The sequence below is a fragment of the Sapajus apella genome, unplaced genomic scaffold (assembly GCF_009761245.1).
Source record: "Sapajus apella isolate SASKATOON/1434 unplaced genomic scaffold, GSC_monkey_1.0 scaffold35, whole genome shotgun sequence".
Taxonomy (NCBI): Eukaryota; Metazoa; Chordata; class Mammalia; order Primates; family Cebidae; genus Sapajus; species Sapajus apella.
In genome coordinates this window covers 11942592-11960365 of record NW_022436975.1, presented here as the reverse complement: position 1 = coordinate 11960365, position 17774 = coordinate 11942592, and the positions used below count along the sequence as shown (strand labels likewise).

General features: G+C 36.6%; 1 protein-coding gene and 1 long non-coding RNA gene across 2 annotated transcripts in view; one reads left to right on the top strand and one right to left on the bottom strand.

Moving 5' to 3' along the window:
• Nucleotides 1-17774, bottom strand: part of RAB2A (RAB2A, member RAS oncogene family) — an 86941-nt gene that overhangs the window by 21021 nt on the left and 48146 nt on the right. Inside the window, exons 4-6 of the mRNA XM_032296166.1 lie at nt 12123-12205; nt 11592-11684; nt 5440-5551 (exon numbers count right to left, since the gene is read on the bottom strand). Coding sequence (XP_032152057.1) covers nt 5440-5551; nt 11592-11684; nt 12123-12205 — 288 coding nt within the window. The remainder of the gene's footprint in view (nt 1-5439; nt 5552-11591; nt 11685-12122; nt 12206-17774) is intronic.
• LOC116563517 lies at nt 145-16823 on the top strand. The gene is made up of 3 exons (XR_004274433.1): nt 145-155; nt 11332-11334; nt 16738-16823. It is a non-coding gene; the product is annotated as an uncharacterized LOC116563517 (long non-coding RNA).

Genomic DNA, 17774 nt, shown 5'->3' with positions numbered 1-17774 from the left:
AGGATTGCAGGCATAAGTCACAGCATTTGGACTCATTTTTAATATTAAAATCATAGCACAATCCCTCCTATTGCTAAGTGAATAAAGAAGGTTCATGTATTATGAATGGGTGCTTCATTTCCTTGAGTTGAACTGTGTTTTATTAAAATAATTCAGTGTTTCTCAATCTCAATACTGCTGACATTTTGGACCAGATAATTCTGTGTTCTGAAGAGCTATCTTTTGCATTCACTTATCTCTAACACCATGTTACCCCTTTTTCCCCTCAACAGATCCTTCTGAAATGAAATCATAAAGCTGATTAATAGTAAATAGGAAATCTATAGATTAATAGTAAATCTATTTCCAGCAACAACACAGCTAGTGTGGGAACAAAGCTGTTGTTATTTTATGCTGTAAATTATTCAATCCTTTACAGAGAACTATAACAGTTAAACTTCATAGTGTCCACTTGTATTACAGGAACTGGGTCTTGGTTAAAATGTATACACAGAGTACAGCACAACATCAAAAGAAAACAGGTCTAGTTCTAAACATCATCAATGTGCCATTAGTATTTAACCTTAACAAATAATAATAGTCTCAAATTTTTAAAAAGAACCCACAGTCAGATGGCACACTCATCAGAATACTGGCATTTGTATAAGTCATTCTATCTCTAACGTAATTATCTTTAAATAGTTTATATTTTAAAAAACCTTTTAAGAGAGTTCTCTGTGCATTAAAATTTCTCTACACATGAGTGCCAAGGATCAGCTGGGATGTGAATAATTTTCAACAGATTTATAAAAAAGAGGATGACCTTCTCTGAATTGTTCCAACACCAACCACCACTGTCACTAGACAACTGGTATCTGTCATTAGAATACCTGCCTTATTCTTAACCCATCACACAATCAGCTCTCATAGAAAAGAGTCCTCCAGAGAGCAAGCTGAGGATAGATTCCTGTCTGAGCTCAGACAGTTTCTATCCACTGTGCTAAACCGCCTCTCTTATACAGCTTTGCTTATTCTTCTAAGGAACAACAGGATGGCACAGTTAGGCAAATCTGAGCCCTTGAAAAGCAAAAACGTAAGGCACAACACTTAGAACAAACTTCCCCATAATGACTGTAATTGCTGTTTGTTCCAAATCCAAGGGACAAGGTGATCAAGAATCGATGGGCCATGCATGCCTAACATTTACCTCCCTGGATCTAATTCTGCAGGATAATTCTTGCTTAAATCTCTAACACAGTATATTGTAATTTTTCAGCTTCATAGTTTGGTCTTGGCTCTCCTGCCATAGGAACTGATGGTGAATGCCTATCAAAAGGCAGATACCAAATAAGTGCTGGTTTAGGTGGAAGAAATCCTTTTGTTAGTCTTCTCTGATCCCAAATAAAAAAACTAAATACTCGTTTTCCAACATTACTTGTTGAATGAAATAAAAGGGATGACATTAAGACTTGATATTAGATATTATTAAGGAATTACTGCTAAGTTATATATGATAATGGTATTGTGTGTGTGAGATATATATATATATATATATATATATATATATATATGTTTTTTTTTGTTTGTTTTTTTGAGACGGAGTTTCGCTCAATTACCAGGCTGGAGTGCAGTGGTGCGATCTCGGCTCACTGCAACCTCTGCCTCCGGCAAGCAATTCTCCTGCCTCGGCCTCCTGAGTGGCTGGGACTACAGGCGCCTGCCATCACGCCCAGATAATTTTTGTATTTTTAGTAGAGACGTGGTTTTACCATGTTGGCCAGGATGGTCTTGATCTCTTGACCTCGTGATTCACCTGCCTCCACCCCCCAAGTGCTGGGATTATAGGCATGAGCCACCACACCTGGCAGGTAGTTATATTTTTTAAAATTACTTATACTGAAGTATTTATAGGTAAAAATGTTTCTGGCATTTGCTCAACGAATGGGATATAAGACTCAAAATGTCTACATGGTGATAACTTCTAAAACTAGATGATGTGTATAAGGGTTTACTTTTTAAAGTGATAATACCGATTAATTTGAACAGCAGCCTGTCCAGGCACAGTGGCTTGAGCCTGTAATCCCAGCACTTTGGGAGGCTGAGGTGGGAGGATATCTTGAATTCTGGAGCCTGAGGCCAGCCTGGGCAACATGACAAGACTTTGTCTCTATAAAAAACAAAAAAATTAGCTGGGCATAGTGGCACACACCTGTCTTCCCAGTTACTTGGGAGGCTGAAGCAGGAGGATCACTTGAGCCCAAGAGGTTGAGGCTACAGAGAGCCATGTTTGAACCACTGTACCCCTGCATGGGTGTCAGATCCCAAGACCCCATCTTAAAAAAACAAAATAAAACATTTAGGCTTAACATCAACTCCATCAACTTCATTGTGAGCCTACCAAAATGCTTTTATATAAATGATACAGAAAAATAAGCTAATGAATAAAAAAAGTGTATTGTCCTAAAAAAGCCTTTCATTTAAAAATCTGACATGCAGACATCGTGAATGAATGCAGTTTGTTTTGTTTATCTTCTAACCTGGACTTTCTCATTCTATATAGCTTAACTGCCTTTTCCAAAAAAAAAAAAAAGAATATTAGTACAATTTCATCTTTAGCTACTTCTGAGAAATGTAATTAAGAAAGTCTATGCATAATACCCTGGGCACGGTGGCTCATGCCTGTAACCCCAAGCACTTCGGGAGGCCAAGGTGGGCGGATCACTTGAGCTTAGAAGTTCGAAACCATCCTGGGCAACACACTGAAACCCTGTTTCTACTAAAAATTCAAAAAATTAGCCAGACATGGTGGCACATGCCTGTAGTTCCGGCTATTCAGGAAGCTGAGGCAGGGGAAATTGGTTGAACTTGGGAGGCGGAGGTTGAAGCAAGCCGAGATTTCGCCAACACACTCCAGCCTGGGTGAAAGCAATACTCCATCTCAAAAAAAAAAAAAAAAAAAAAAAAAAAAGAAAGTTTATGCATAATAAAAATCTCAACATTAATTATTATTTGTTAGGTATATGCTAAACATATATAGAGGGAACTATCTGTATAAAAATTTGCTCTCTGCAGAAATGTGACATCATGAAGAGCTCTTGTGAAAAAGTCCTATGAGCAAAAATTTAACAATTTGAAAAAGAAAATCTGTATTCTTTAAGAATTCATAAAAATACCATTAAGCTTCTATAGCCATTTTCTATATTCTAATATTAGTATTTTATGGTGGTTGGGAGGCCTCTTCTGATGAATTTTCATTTTTAAAATTGTCATCATGGTGTTAAAGGACTGAATTTAATTAGTTTAAGTTGTATGTACAGCTGTGTTTTAACTTTTTGTTTTAAGGCAATTATAGATTCCTCTGTATTATTATTATTTTTGTGTGTGTGTGAGATGGAATCTCACTCTGTTGCCCAGGCTGGAATGCAATGGTGAGATCTTGGCTCACAGCAATCTCCACCTCCTGGGTTCAAGTGATTCTCCTGCCTCAGCTTACTGAGTAGCGGGGATTACAGGCTCCTGCCATATGCCCAGATAATTTTTATATTTTTAGTAGAGACAAGGTTTCACCATGTTGGCCAGGCTCAAATTAACTTTTTCATACTAGCTGGGTTGTGGCAGTTTATGTTTTTGGATAAACTGGTCTATTTCATCTAAGTTGTCATATTTATGTGGGTAGAGCTGTTGATGGCATTCCCTAAATACCTCTTTTATGTCTGGAGAATCTGTAGTGATAGCTTCCGTTTTGTTACTGACATTGGTAACCTGTACCTTTTCTGTCAGTTTGGCTAGAGGTCTGTCAATTTTACTGATGTTTTTAAAAAAATCCAACTCTGTTTCACTGGTTTTTGTTTTCAACTTAATTGATCTTTGCTCTTTAATATTTCCTCCCTTCTATTTATTTTGGGTTTTTCTTTTTGTGATTTTGCTTTGGGTTCTTGAAGTAGGAGTAAAAATTTAGAGACTTCTTCTTGTCTACTGTATTGTAAAATATTATACATGACTGTAATATTTTACCTAAGAAAGAATTCTTCAGTAAAAATACCAATGCTGTAGAATTACTGTGGTCAATTTCTAGGTTCAAGAGTTAATCAGAAGAACTCCAAAGTATTATTCCATTTTTTTTTTTTTTCTGAGACAAGAGTCTCACTCTGTCGCCCAAGCTGAAGTGCAGTGGAAAGATCTTGGCTCACTGCAACATTTGCCTCCCGGGTTCAAGCGATTCTCCTGCCTCAGCCTCCTGAGTAGCTGGGATTACTGGTGCCTGCCACCACGCCCAGCTAATTTTTGTATTTTTAATAGAGATGGGGTTTCACCATGTTGGTCAGGCTGGTCTTGAACTACAGACTTCAAGTGATCTGCCCGCCTTGGATTCCCAAAGTGCTGGGGTTACAGGCATGAGCCACTGCGTCCAGCCTCAAGTATCATTCTTAACATTTACTGAGTGCTTACTATGTTGAAGGCACATGCTAGCTGTTGCCCAGGCCCCTGACCTCTGTTATCCTTACAGCAGTGATTCTTCAATCACTTGTTTTTTACAACTACTTTCTGTAGTTGCTTTTATAAGCTGTTCTTATCCAGAAATTGGGAACTAAGCATTACTCTGGGTAAACTACTACTTTTCTTAGCTTCATTACCTCTTTTTATAAAATAAGAGTACAGTAATACATAGAAAGGATCAACTATGCCATCATCTATTTATAGTATGCATATACATACCACCTCCAAACACATAGAACATAGAAGAATACACTGTGTTCAGAAAAGTTCCAATAGTTCAGGTTGACCAATGGAAATAATTGAGATAATACAAATTTCTTCAATAGATGAAACAGAACTCTCATGCTTTGTAAAACATTATACATCAATAACATAGTATTTTAAGCAGAAGTGGTAATGTGGTAATATACTGACAGTTAAAAAAACAAATACAATTTAAAGAATAAGCAGAAGTGGATACAAACAGCTACAAATATTTTGGTGTCTTGAAACATTTCCAAATTTCACTAGTATTCTTTGTTTCCATCCCATGCAACACAAAAAAGCCCAATATATTTATATCTTTGAGTATAGCGGATTCTCACAGAAAGTCATTTTGCTCAACATAATTTGAAAGAGCAGGACTATACTATCCTCCTCCATTGGCCAGGCTGACTGACTTTCTATGAATGTGATTAAAATATAACTCTAAGAAACTATAGAAAATTGTTTAGAAAAAGAGAGGGAAGAAAAATATGTACAAAGATGTAAGAAAGCATTCAGGCTTTAAGGGAAGGCTCAATATAAGATTCTGACAGAAAATGAATGTTATAAGCCATTTTAAAGGGAAGAAATGTTCCTACTTTATGATATTCAAAGAGACCATCAGACTAAAATCTTAAAATAAATAATAAATAAAATGAAGATACATAAAACATTTCTATTAAGTAAAAAGATGTACATTTTAAAGGGCCTTTTATTTACCTCTTCTACATTGGAAGCAGTTTTAGCAGACGTTTCCATGAAGATAAGTCCATGTTCTCGTGCAAAAGCTTCACCTTCTTCTTTTTTTACTTCTCTTCTAGATTCTAAATCACTAAATATGGGAAAGAAAGGGTCACATTATTAATCAACATGGTCCAAATAGGGGCATTTGTATAAAGTACAGCATGGAATTCAAAGTTGTGATGACCATTCTTTTAATTAATATTTAACATACTAACTGTACTATTCTGGGTATTATGAGGATTAGTACTTAGAACACACTGTCTAGTTTGAAAGAACTAACAATCCAACAGAAGAAGTCTGTGTTAGAGTTCTAGAACGTTAGAACTAGCCGTAACTTAAGGGAGCCTCTAGTCCAATAGCTATATTTTGAGTACAGTGGATTCCCACAGAAGAGCGCCATTTTGCTCAATATAATTTGAAAGAGCAGGACTATACTATCTTCCTTGATTGGCCAGACTGACTGAGTTTCTATGAATGTGATTAAAATAGCTCTCAGAAACTACAGGAAATTGTTTAGTAAAATCCAAAGTACTAAAGAGACATTAGGTCACTGATCTCAGTTTGTTTAATTTCCAATTTCTTCTTAAAGCAAAACTGATATAGACAGAGAAAGAGAGAGGGAGGGAGGGAGGGAGGAGAGAGAGAGATAAAAGGAGAAAGAGAGGGAGAAAGTGTAAGCTAGAAATTTGCAATGAAAGAAGGGTATTAGTGAGGTCGGTGGCGGGGAGGAGAGTAGCAGTCTCTTTCAAAGTGTGTTTTATTGTAAAAGTTTAAAAATTTTACAACTATATTTACTACTTTTTATTTAGATATTATTTACTACTACATATTTATACATGGAAAAAGATGTAGGATAATATAATATCTACAAACTTCCAGCTAGCCTTGACATATTATTTGCCAGATTTCGGGTTTCTTTTAAGAAATAAAATCAGCAATAGCAGAATCACCACCTGTGTGTGTGTGTCTCTGATCCCATTCTCCTCCCTCTTACCCTAAAGGTAACTACTACCTGATTTTGGTGTTTTCATTCTCATGCATGTTTTTGCATTTATACTCGTGTTTATAACCATAAATAGTATTTCTTTTCCATATTTTCAAAAATTCAGATTAGCTACTGTTTTAAAACTTGTTAACTTTAGTCAACATTATGTTTTTCAAGTTTATCCATACAATACATGTAGCTCTAGTTTATTTTTTTACTGCTGTATTATAGTCTACTGAATGAACACAATACAATTTAAATTTTCCATGAGACAAAGTTACTTATAATTTTTCATTATTATAAACAATGATACAATAAAAATTTTATACAGTTTTTTGTGTATACATGTGTCAAGGCTTTTCCAGGGTAGTTTTCTTTTTCTTTCTTTTTTTTTTTTTTAAGAGACAGTCTCACTATGTTGCCCAAACTGGTCTTGAACTCCTGGACTCAAGTGATCCTCCCACTTTAGCCTTCCTAATTGCTGGGATTGCAGGTGTGAGCCACTGAGTTCAGCCTGGGTAGTATTTTTCAAACTGTGCCATGACTCCGTGAATTGTAAAAATCACATCAGTAGGAAATAATCAGAATTTTTTAAAAAAAGAAATAGGCCGGGTGCAGTGGCTCACACCTGTAAATCTCAGCATTTTGGGAGGCTGAAGTCAGGAGTTGAAGACCAGCCTGGTCAGTATGGTGAAACCCTGTATCTATAAAAACACAAAAATTAGCTGGGCATGATGGCAGGTGTCTGTAATCCCGGCTCCTTAGGAAGCTGAAGCAGGAGAATTGCTTGACCCAAGATTGTGTCATTGCACTCCAGCTGTCTCAAAAAAAAAAAAAAAAAAACAAACAAACCCAACAAACCAAAAATAAAAACAACATAAAGTATCAGTGTATCACCTATATACATAAGTTACATATACTGTATAATGGAACTTATGTATATAGGTAAAATTTATTAAAATTTTGTTATATGTGTAGGTATATGCACAATTTATATACTAGGTCATGATGTAAAATACATTTCTTGGCCGGGCGCAGTGGCTCACGCCTATAATCCCAGAAGTTTGGGAGGCCAAGGTGGGAATATCACGAGGTCAGGAGTTTAAGACCATCCTGACCAACATGGTGACACCCAGTCTCTACTAAAAATATAAAAATTAGCCAGGCATGATGGCATGTGCCTGAAATCCCAGCTACTCATGAGGCTTAGGGAGGAGAATCGCTTGAACCCAGGAGGCAGAGGTTGCAGTGAGCCGAGATTGTGCCATTGCACTCCAGCCTGAGAGACAGAGCGAGACTCCATCTGAAGAAGGGGAAAAACAAAACAAAACAAAACACACACACACACACACACACACACACACACATATAAATAAATATGTTTACATATTTAGGTCAAGCAAAAAACCTCAAAAGCTATAGTACTTTATATACTTAGTTACACTTAATGCAAAGTTTTAAAAACACCAGTTTTCCAGGCATTACATCACATTGTTGTCTTTGTTCACTCCCTTTGAATCCCACTTAAGTTCTTACGTTACTTAAATATCTTTCAACTCATGCCCCCCTTTTTCTTTAGGGTTTGTAATACAATCCTTATACTATTAAAAGACTTTCATCTTTTAAACCTCTACTTCCTATTTCTTATATAACCAATTTATTAATAAAATGCCACAGTAAGAAAAATCTGTGTCATCTGTTGCTCTAAGTGACTGCCCTTCACTGGCTCACTACTCCTTAATACCTCTAATTCAAAAATTGCTTATTCCCTATTATGATGTCTACCCACAATTCACTTCATCTAAAAATAATCATCTCATTTATTTCTCTCTGTTCTTGCTTGTTCATTAGACTCCTAATTTTAAAGGTCACCCACCTACAATCAGAAACATCTCCTGGTTATATACTATATTTCTTTTCACATTTGAACTATCAGCTCCTAGTGGTCAGCAACCAAATTTAAGCCACCAGTAAGCTGTCACTCATGTTTCCAGGCACAAGGAAAAGATCGGTAAAAGGACAAAAATTCTCTTCATTCTCCAAGTATTCTCCTCCTATCATTTCATACCTTGAAAGGCAGACTAACTATTTCCATTGTAGAAAGACTAAAGCTTCTCTCCAACAGCCTTAACCTTAAAAAGGCTTAGTGAGATGACTTAAATGTGGAAAAGAATACACAAGAAAGGCCTTCGGAGAATATCATCTTCAGAGAATACTACACAAAGTGTAGTAAGTTTCTTCTCTACACAAAGAAGTAAGCAATGTTTAGCTTTTTATAATGTAAATATCACTTAATTAAACATTTTCTCTTAATAGCAAATCTCAATTTCTATTAAACACTCTAAAATCTATATAGTATAATGATGTTTTACATTAGAGCTTTTTTATAGCTTTTTTGAGATGTAACAGACATAAAAGTTGTACTTAAATGCAAAATTTGTTGAGTTTTGAGATATATATGCCTGTAAAGCCATCAGTCTCCCAAAACTTTCCTCATACTCCCATTGTAATCCATCCCTTCTTGCCCCTGTACCCTAGACAGCTGATGATCCGCGTTCTGCCACTACAGATTAGTCTGCATTTATCAGGATTTTATATAAATGTAATCACATGGTATTTTTGATCTAAGTTTCTTCACTCTGTAATTATTTTGAGAATCATCCATTTTGTTGCATGTATCAATAGTTCATTCCTCTTTATAGCTGAGTTGTAGTCTGTTGTAAGGCTGTATCAAAATTTATTTTTCTATTCCCCTGTTAATAGACATGTGGGTTGTTTCCAGTTTGAGACTACCACAAATAAAGCTTGTATGAATATTTGTACATAATTCTGTAGACACATGAAAACATATTTATGTTGGGTAAACATCTGGAGTCAAACGGCTAGGAAACACAGGTGTCTGTAACTCTTTTGTCCAGGCAGGAATACAGCTGGCACAACCATAGCTCACCACAACCTTGAGCTCCTGGACTCAAGTGATCCTCTCACCTCTGCTTCCTGAGTAAGTAGGGCTAAAGGCTTGTGCCACCATGCCTGGCTAGCTTTTAAAAATTATTTTATTTTTTGTAGACAGAGGGTCTTGCTATATTCCCAGTCTGGTCTTGAACTCCTTGCCTCATGTGATCCTCCTGCCTTAGCCTCCCAAAGTGCTGGGATTACAGGTGTGAGCTGCTGTACCTGTCCTTCAACAAAGTTTTTGATAAATTTGATAAGATGTCTTAAAAATACTTAGTTTTACAATCCATGAACAAAGTTATATCTCTTTATTTACTTAGTCTGTTTACAATATTCTCTCTCTCTTTTTTTTAATCTATGGTGATGTCAACCTTTCTTTCCTGATATTGCTAATGTTTGTCTTTTTCCCTGATCAGTATCTTTTATTTTATCTTCTCAAGAACTACCTTCTGGTTTCACTGTCTTTTTTCTTTATCATCTTTTTTTTTTTTTTTTGCAGGGGTGGGGGAGGCTTTCCTTGAGTTTGATTTGCTCTTATTCTAGTTTCTTAAGGTAAAAAATTAGGCTACTTTCTTTGTTATTTTTTGAGACGAGGTCTTGCTCTGTCGCCCAGGCTGGAGTACAGTGGCATGAGCATAGTTCACTGCAGCTTCAACTGGACTCACGTGATTCTCCCTCATTAGCCTCCTGAGAGCTGGAACCACAGGAATGCACCATCATGTCTAGCTAAATTTTTAAATTTTTGGTAAAGATGGGGTCTCCCTGTGTTGCCCAGGCTGATCTTGAACTCTTGGGATCAAGGAATCCTCCTACCTGGGCCTCCCAAAGTGTTGGGATCACAGGTGCGAGCCACTGCACCTGACCCTAGACTGTTCATTTAAAATTTTTCTTAATAGTACTATTTTTAACTGCATCTCACACATGTTCAAGGATTGCAGAAAAAGAGAGAAGCTAACTTGTGGGAAATAGATATAAGCACAAATAATTCCTGTCCATAAAAATGCAGACTGTGTCCTGTGGAATACAATTACTACCCTTCGAATATTGTTCAGTTTTACATCCATCTTGTAAATTCATTTCAGTATGCCTTATTTGACTATGAATGTGTGGTACTTTGAGTTCCCTTTTGAACTGGTTAAAATATCTTACCAGTTTCCTTATCTTGTTAATTAATGAGATAAAAGTTTTGAGATGTGCTCATATAAGTTGTGATTTTACCTCTCTAAAAACATCATCTCTTAACAGTATTTTATTAATATAACCCTAAAGAATGAATGGGCTGGGTGTGGTGGCTTATCCCTGTAATTCCAGTATTTTAGGAGGCCCAGGTGGGAGAATCATTTGAGGTTAGGAGCCTGAGACCAGCCTGGGTAACAAAGTGAGACTCCTTCTTTGCAAGAAATAAAAAAATTAACTGGGCTTGGTGGTGCCTGCCTGTAGCCTCAGCCTCTTGGGAGGCTAAGGCAGGACGATTTCTTGATCCTGGGAGGCCAAGGCAGCAGTGAGCTACGATCACACCACTGTACTCTAGCTTGGGTAACAGAGTGAGACCTTGTCTCAAAAAACAAAACAAAGCAAAAAGAATGGTGCCTAACATTTTGAAAATAATAATATTTTCTTATCACTTAAGTTTCTACCAAAATTAGTCAAAACGTTCCCATATTCTTGCAAGTTTATGGAAACTGGCCAAGCAAATGTTTTCCCATATACTAGCATTTTAAATTGAGAGTACAAGGATGTTGAATCCATCTCTCCAAATAAATCAGTGGGTTTTACTTTACATCAGTAATCTGATAAAACTCCATCAGATTACTTTTTAAAGTATTTCTTTACACAAAAACTATTTCAAATAACAACAGTAATAATTTCCAACAAAGTTTATTATCAGTATTTTAAAAATCAAAAGAATCCTTTTGTCACAGGTAAAGTCAGTGTTGGGAATTATAATTTGAGAAAAATATTACCCAGTAAGATTGAATGTAGATGGCTTAATTAATGTAGTAATTAATGTAATCATTAATAAACGATTCTTACGATGTATAATGCAATAGGGTCCCTTGTAAATTGTCATATGTCATAATTTAAGAGGCTAGTAACTTATATTTGAACAAAGGTTAAGGAAAGTAGCCACATAAACAGCACAGTCTTCATCATTAATGCAATATAAGCTCTAAATTATCCTTTTTACCTTTTATTTCCAATAAGCATAATGACCATGTTGGAATTGGAATGCTGGCGGGCATCTTCTAACCAGGTTGTCAAGTGGTTGAATGTATCTCTCCTAAACATAAATAATAATTTAATTACTATGTTCAAAGCATTTCCCTTAGTATTATACAACAAACAATATACATATTATTAAAGAGAACCATTTTTAGCCATATCCACTTACGTAACGAAAAGTAGTTTTAAGCACCATATCTGGGTTTAGAGCTCACTGATTACACTTCAGTTTAGACAGTAAATGTAACCACACTTTAGAAAATTCCAATGAAAAATGATATTGATAAAATTCATCAATTTAAGGCTGCTTATTCAGATAAGAAAAACAATTCAGTTGCAGGTTTCTGTAGTAAATTGAAATTTGACTCAACGCACAGTTTTAAAGGTGAGTAGCCAGGGCAGAAAGGCTAAGCTATTCTTTTATTACTGAAAACCAAATTTATTTAGAAAAATTCTCTATATCAACTACTGAATTGCAAAGTTTTCAAGTTCTCACCTTGTAATATCGTAAACTAGTAAAGCTCCTGCTGCACCTCTGTAGTATGATCTTGTGATGGAACGAAAGGATTCTTGCCCTGCCTGTGAAGAAAGAAAAAGTTGAGAGTTTCCTTTAATACAATGTCCTCTACATTTTCATATTATTCATATACAGAATACGGGCAGGTAGGAAAGGAGTGCATAAAGGGAAAGAAGAAAACTTCACCAGTCTTAAGTTATAAAATACCACTATTGCGTAAGACAACCAGATGCACATGCAGCCACTCTGGCAACCTCCCCACTCCGCAAGACCTCTAAACCCTTTTTGGCAATCCCTGACAACCCAATTTACTGAATGGCTTCACAATACACGAATCATTATTAAAGGACAGAATGGACTCCTAGCAACTAAGCTCTGAAGACAAATTTGAAAGGAAGCAAATAACCCAGAGCCCCACATTTGAATTCAATAACCCACTCCCTGGGGCAGCTGTTGACACTAGAATAAATAAAGCCCATTGTAAATAAATGATGAATGACATCTTTACGCCCACCATCTGCTGGTGTAAAGGTTGTTGGAAGGCCAAGGATGCAGATTTTATCAGTTATATCATAAACTGCAGTGAGCTTTCAACAGTCATCAAATGGAATTCTTTGAGCAATCATTTTATTACGAAAAACAAAATGGTTCTAAATTTAATTTATATAATTTTTTTCTCCACACTTAATTTTCTCTGTATTTGATATATAATGCTTGTCAAAATGCAACAGGATGCAAATGTTATCTTTATATTCGCTTGTGAAACAGAAAAAAGAGATTATGCAAAGCTAGGTAATTTTTCTTTTACTCATGGTACTAACTTTGGTTTTTTTAAGAATTGCTGGTGAGGAATGTGACTTGTCTGAGTTTAAAACTGAGACAGTTCTTATAAGCTATTTTTCATTTTTAATCCCTTCTTTTTCTACTTTTGCAAAAACGTAAGCATTTTTATTAAGTAAACATAAAGCCAATTTTAATGATTTTTATATTCCAAATCCACTAACTTGAAAAATATTGATGTTTACACGTTCTGAGTTCTGATCTTGTAAATATTTAGCCCTTCTCACCCTCAGAATGCACATGGACAGCTCATGTTCTGCCCTGTTTAACACTCAACACTCTATAATACCTTGCTCTTGCTGGCCCTTCCTTTATAATCCCTCCCTACCACACCCCCTTATCCCTGGCATGTGACTAAGTGTGTGCTAGACACGGGGTCTGGCACATAGCAGGCATTCAGAGAAGGCCTGTTGAGTGCAAAAGTGGAAGAATAGGTTGGGCATGGTGGCTCACGCATGTAATCCCAGCACTATGGGAGGCCAAGGTTGGTGGACTGCTTGAGCCTGCCAGTTTAACCTATTTATGCCTAGTGTTCCATTGAACGCTAAGCTTGTGGGAGTTATTTATATCTTACTGCTCAAGGTCATGGCCAAGGTCTGATTTTTCACAAAAAAATTTTGCAAGTTCCCACATAAATGGGTTAAGACCTGCCTGGACAACATGGCAAAACCCTGTCTCTACTAAAAATACAAAAATTAGCCCACTGTGGCGGTGCACCCCACCTACTTGGAAGTTCATCCCAGCTACTTGGAAGGCTGAGGTGGGGGGGATCATCTGAGCCCAGGTGGCAGAGATTGCAGTGAGATGTAATTGCACCACTGTACTCCAGCCTTGCTAACAGAGCAAGACCTTGTTTCCAAAAACAAAAACAAAAAACCAAAAACAAGTGAAAGAAGAAATCCTAATGTCTTAGTTATATGCATAACTCCATCAGTACTCCGCCCCATCTGATTGGACATCTGTAAATCCAAATGTGCTAAGATTCAATGCAAATAACTTCTCCTATGTGGAAACTAACAATTAGACCCTCTCTTGGGTTGGCATTTTAGCAGTTAGAATAATGTCATGCTAAATTAGACAGTGAGAAAGCCATCACATAAAAAGGCTATGTAAAAATAGCTAAATCATTTTACATGGCTTAGGTTAAACTACAAGAAAGCCAGGTATAGTGGCTCATGCCACTTTTGGGAGACTGAGGTGGGAGTACTGCTTGAGGCCAGGAGTTCAAAACCAGCCTAGCCAACATGGCGAGACTCTGTTTCTACAGACATTTTTAAAAAATTAGCTGAGTGTGGTGGCTCACACATGCAGTCCCAGCTACTTGGGAGGTTGAAGTAGGAGGATCACTTGAGCCAAGGAGTTTAAGGCTACAGTGAGCTATGATCACACCACTGCATTCCAGCCTGGGTAACAGATGAGGTCCTGTCTCTTTTAAAAAAAAAAAAAAAAAAAAAAAAGAAAAGAACAACAAAAAACTAGAAAATACCTTATTTATTTAGACCAGGTTTCACCATTTGAACTACTGGACTTTAAGTAATCAACCTGCTTAAGCCTCCTAAAAGTGCTGGGGTAACAGGTGTGAGCCACTTCCCGGCCAAATTCACTGTTCTAAAGGCACACCGGCAGGGAGTATCTTCTTTAACTGCTTAGCACAGAAAAAGTAAGGACTAGATTTTTAGGGATTAATTTCATTGTAAATCCTATGTACCAAGAAAGGATTCTGTGTTAGCTACAGTAGTCCCCCCTTATTTGCAGTTTTACTTTCTGAGATTTCAGTTACTGGTGGTCAACTGCAATCTGAAAATATTAAATGGAAAAGTCCAGAAATAATAATTCCTAAGTTTTAAATTGTATACTCTGAGTAGTGTGAAAAAAGTCTCCCACTGTCCTGCTGCTCCGTCCTGCTGGGTATATGAATCATCCCTTTGTCCAGCCTATTTTCACTGTATACACTATCCTACTTGCCTGGTAGTCATTTAGTACAGGTTGAGCACTCCTTATCTGAAATGCTTTGAACCAGAAATGTTTCAGATTTTAGAATATTTGCATTTTACTTATCAGTTGAGCATTCCTAATCTGAAAACTAAAATCCAAAATGCACCGATGTACATCTCCTCTCAGCATCACACAGAAGCTCAAAAAATTTGGGATTTTCAAATTAGGGATGCTTAAACTGCAGCCACCTCTGTTATTGGATTTAAAAAAAATAGTATATATAGAGTCCGGCATTATCTGCAATTTCAGGCATCTTCTGGGGGTGTTAGCAGGTATTCCCCATGGAGAAGGAGTAACTACTGTAATACAAAAAAGATACATATTTTATTAGTTCAAAATAAAATCAAGTTTACGGCTCTAATATCACCCATGGCTCATCATCAAGGAAAGGTAAAAGTTCTTTAAAACAATCTCTCCAGGAACATTCTGTGGGATGAATTAAAAACACATTGCTAGAAAACCACTATTATTAAGATCTAAAACTTCCAGGTTAGAGCCTAGATAAGATATAGTAAAAGAGTAAAAGACACAATAAATTTAGAAAAAAAGAGAAAAACAAATTTCTATAACCATTCTCATTCCTTCTGAACTGTTTTGTAAAGAACAAAACACATGCTCCAAAATGCAAATAACTTACACAATATATTTGAATCTAGACTTCTGCCCACTACAAAATTAAACAAAAGCTCAAGCAAATAAAAAAACATAATTTCCACTGAAGACTATGACTGTAGCTACGCATCTTAAAATCCATAATTATTTAATAATAAATAGATGAGTATTCATAATAGTTTACGAATTCTTGAGACTATTTAATATGAAAACTATCACAAACTCTGGCCTATTCACTTTGGTAATGGTGTTGGTAGCACTGAAATAAATCTTGCCCAGAGAAGTTTTTTTCTTTATAGTTATGGCTTCTCTAACTAACTATAAATAAACTGTTACATAAAAACTAACTGCATAAAGTTAGCCCAAAAGTTAACTACCTTGACATATAAAAGCAAAGTAATCTGATTTTAAAAAAGTACTTTAATATATACCTATCCAAACTCGGATTGACCTATATTGTTTCAAGTGAAACAAAAATGTTAACTAAGGTATTATAAATGCATTTGATCCTCTTCACTATAAACTCTTGGTTAACAGAGATTGTGAAAGCTTGAAACCAAATGGGATACGGAACTCTTTGTATTTAAAAGAAATGACTGCCTAAGTGAATTGCACCACAAAACAAACTTGGGGTGGGGTGGCCAGAGTGGACAGTTAAGTTCTCTTGGCTCACAATATAACTCTTAGATTTATTTAAAAATCCACAAGATTGGCCGGGCATGATGGCTCACGCCTGTAATCCCAGCACTTTGGAAGGCCGAGGCAGGCGGATCACCTCAGGACAGGTCAGGAGTTCGATACCAGCCTGGCCAACATGGCAAAACCCCGTCTCTACTAAAAATACAAAAATTAGCCAGGCATGGTGGTATGCTCCTGTAATCCCAGCTATTCTGGAGGCTGAGGCAGAAGAATCACTTGAACCCGGGAGGCAGAGGTTGCAGTGAGCTGAGATCTTGCCACTGCACTCCAGCCTGGGTGACAGGTTGGACTCCATCTAAAAAAAAAAAAAAAAAAAAAAAATTTCCTAAGACACTCAGAGATGCAAAAAAGTAGAGCAGAACAAGTCTGCCTAAGAGATAAAGAACATGCTCATTTTTAGTGATGTTTAATATTAAATCAGAGTCATGGAACATTTGTGCAAAATGAGTCTTCATCTTTCATGTAAGGATTACTAAATCAAAATTGGTCCTTTGCACCATAATTTTAAAACTTATTACTAACTGCCAGATAAAGAATCCCCCAAATTGGCTTTCCTATGCGTCTGAGTTTTTTGGTGAATAGCAACTTTTGTAGTAACCATGCTGGCAACTAGTAGTAATCTTAACTCTTCTTCCTCTTCTACCCCATAAAACATAACTTTATACATATAAAGCTATAGTTCAAAAATCTCTAAATATCCTCAATTAAAGTCCTAAGCTCTTAGGAATCCGACTTCTACTTGTCTCACAAGAATTTTTTCATATTCAATCAAAGTCTGGTTCATACAAATCCATTTTTTTCTACTAATATCTTGTCTATAGTCTGAAAATTCCTGCTTTTATGCCAGTTTAACTGCTTGCCTGAAAAACTACTTTCTTCTCTCTCCACCTATCCAATTTCCGTTTCCTTTGAGGACCAGCTCAAGCCCTAATTCTTTCACAAAGCTGGGAAAGCTCCTCTACCACAGCCCACAGTTATCCTTTTCTCCTCACAAATCCAAAGGCACTTTCATGTGGTCATTTGGTTCTAACACTATTAATTAGATAAAATGAACATACTACTCAAACACTTATCTTTTTTCTTCTTTAGTTATCCTTGAAAGATAGCTTAACTAAGAATACTATATATACACACACACACACATTTTTTTTTTTTTTTTTGGAGACTGAATCTCACTCTTGTCACCCATGCTGGAGTGCAATGGTGCGATCTCGGCTCATTGCAACCTCCCAGGTTCAAGCCATTCTCCTGCCTCAGCCTCCTGAGTAGCTGGGATTACAGGCGCCTGCCACCACACCCAGCTAATTTTTGTGCTTTTAACAGAGATGGGGTTTTGCCATGATGGCCAGGCTGGTCTTGAACTTCTGACTTCAGGTGATCCACCTGCCTCGTCCTCCTACTGTGCTGGGATTATAGGTGTGAGCCACCGTGCCTGGCCACTAAAGTATATTTATAGTAGGCACTCAAATATGTTACCTGGATTGA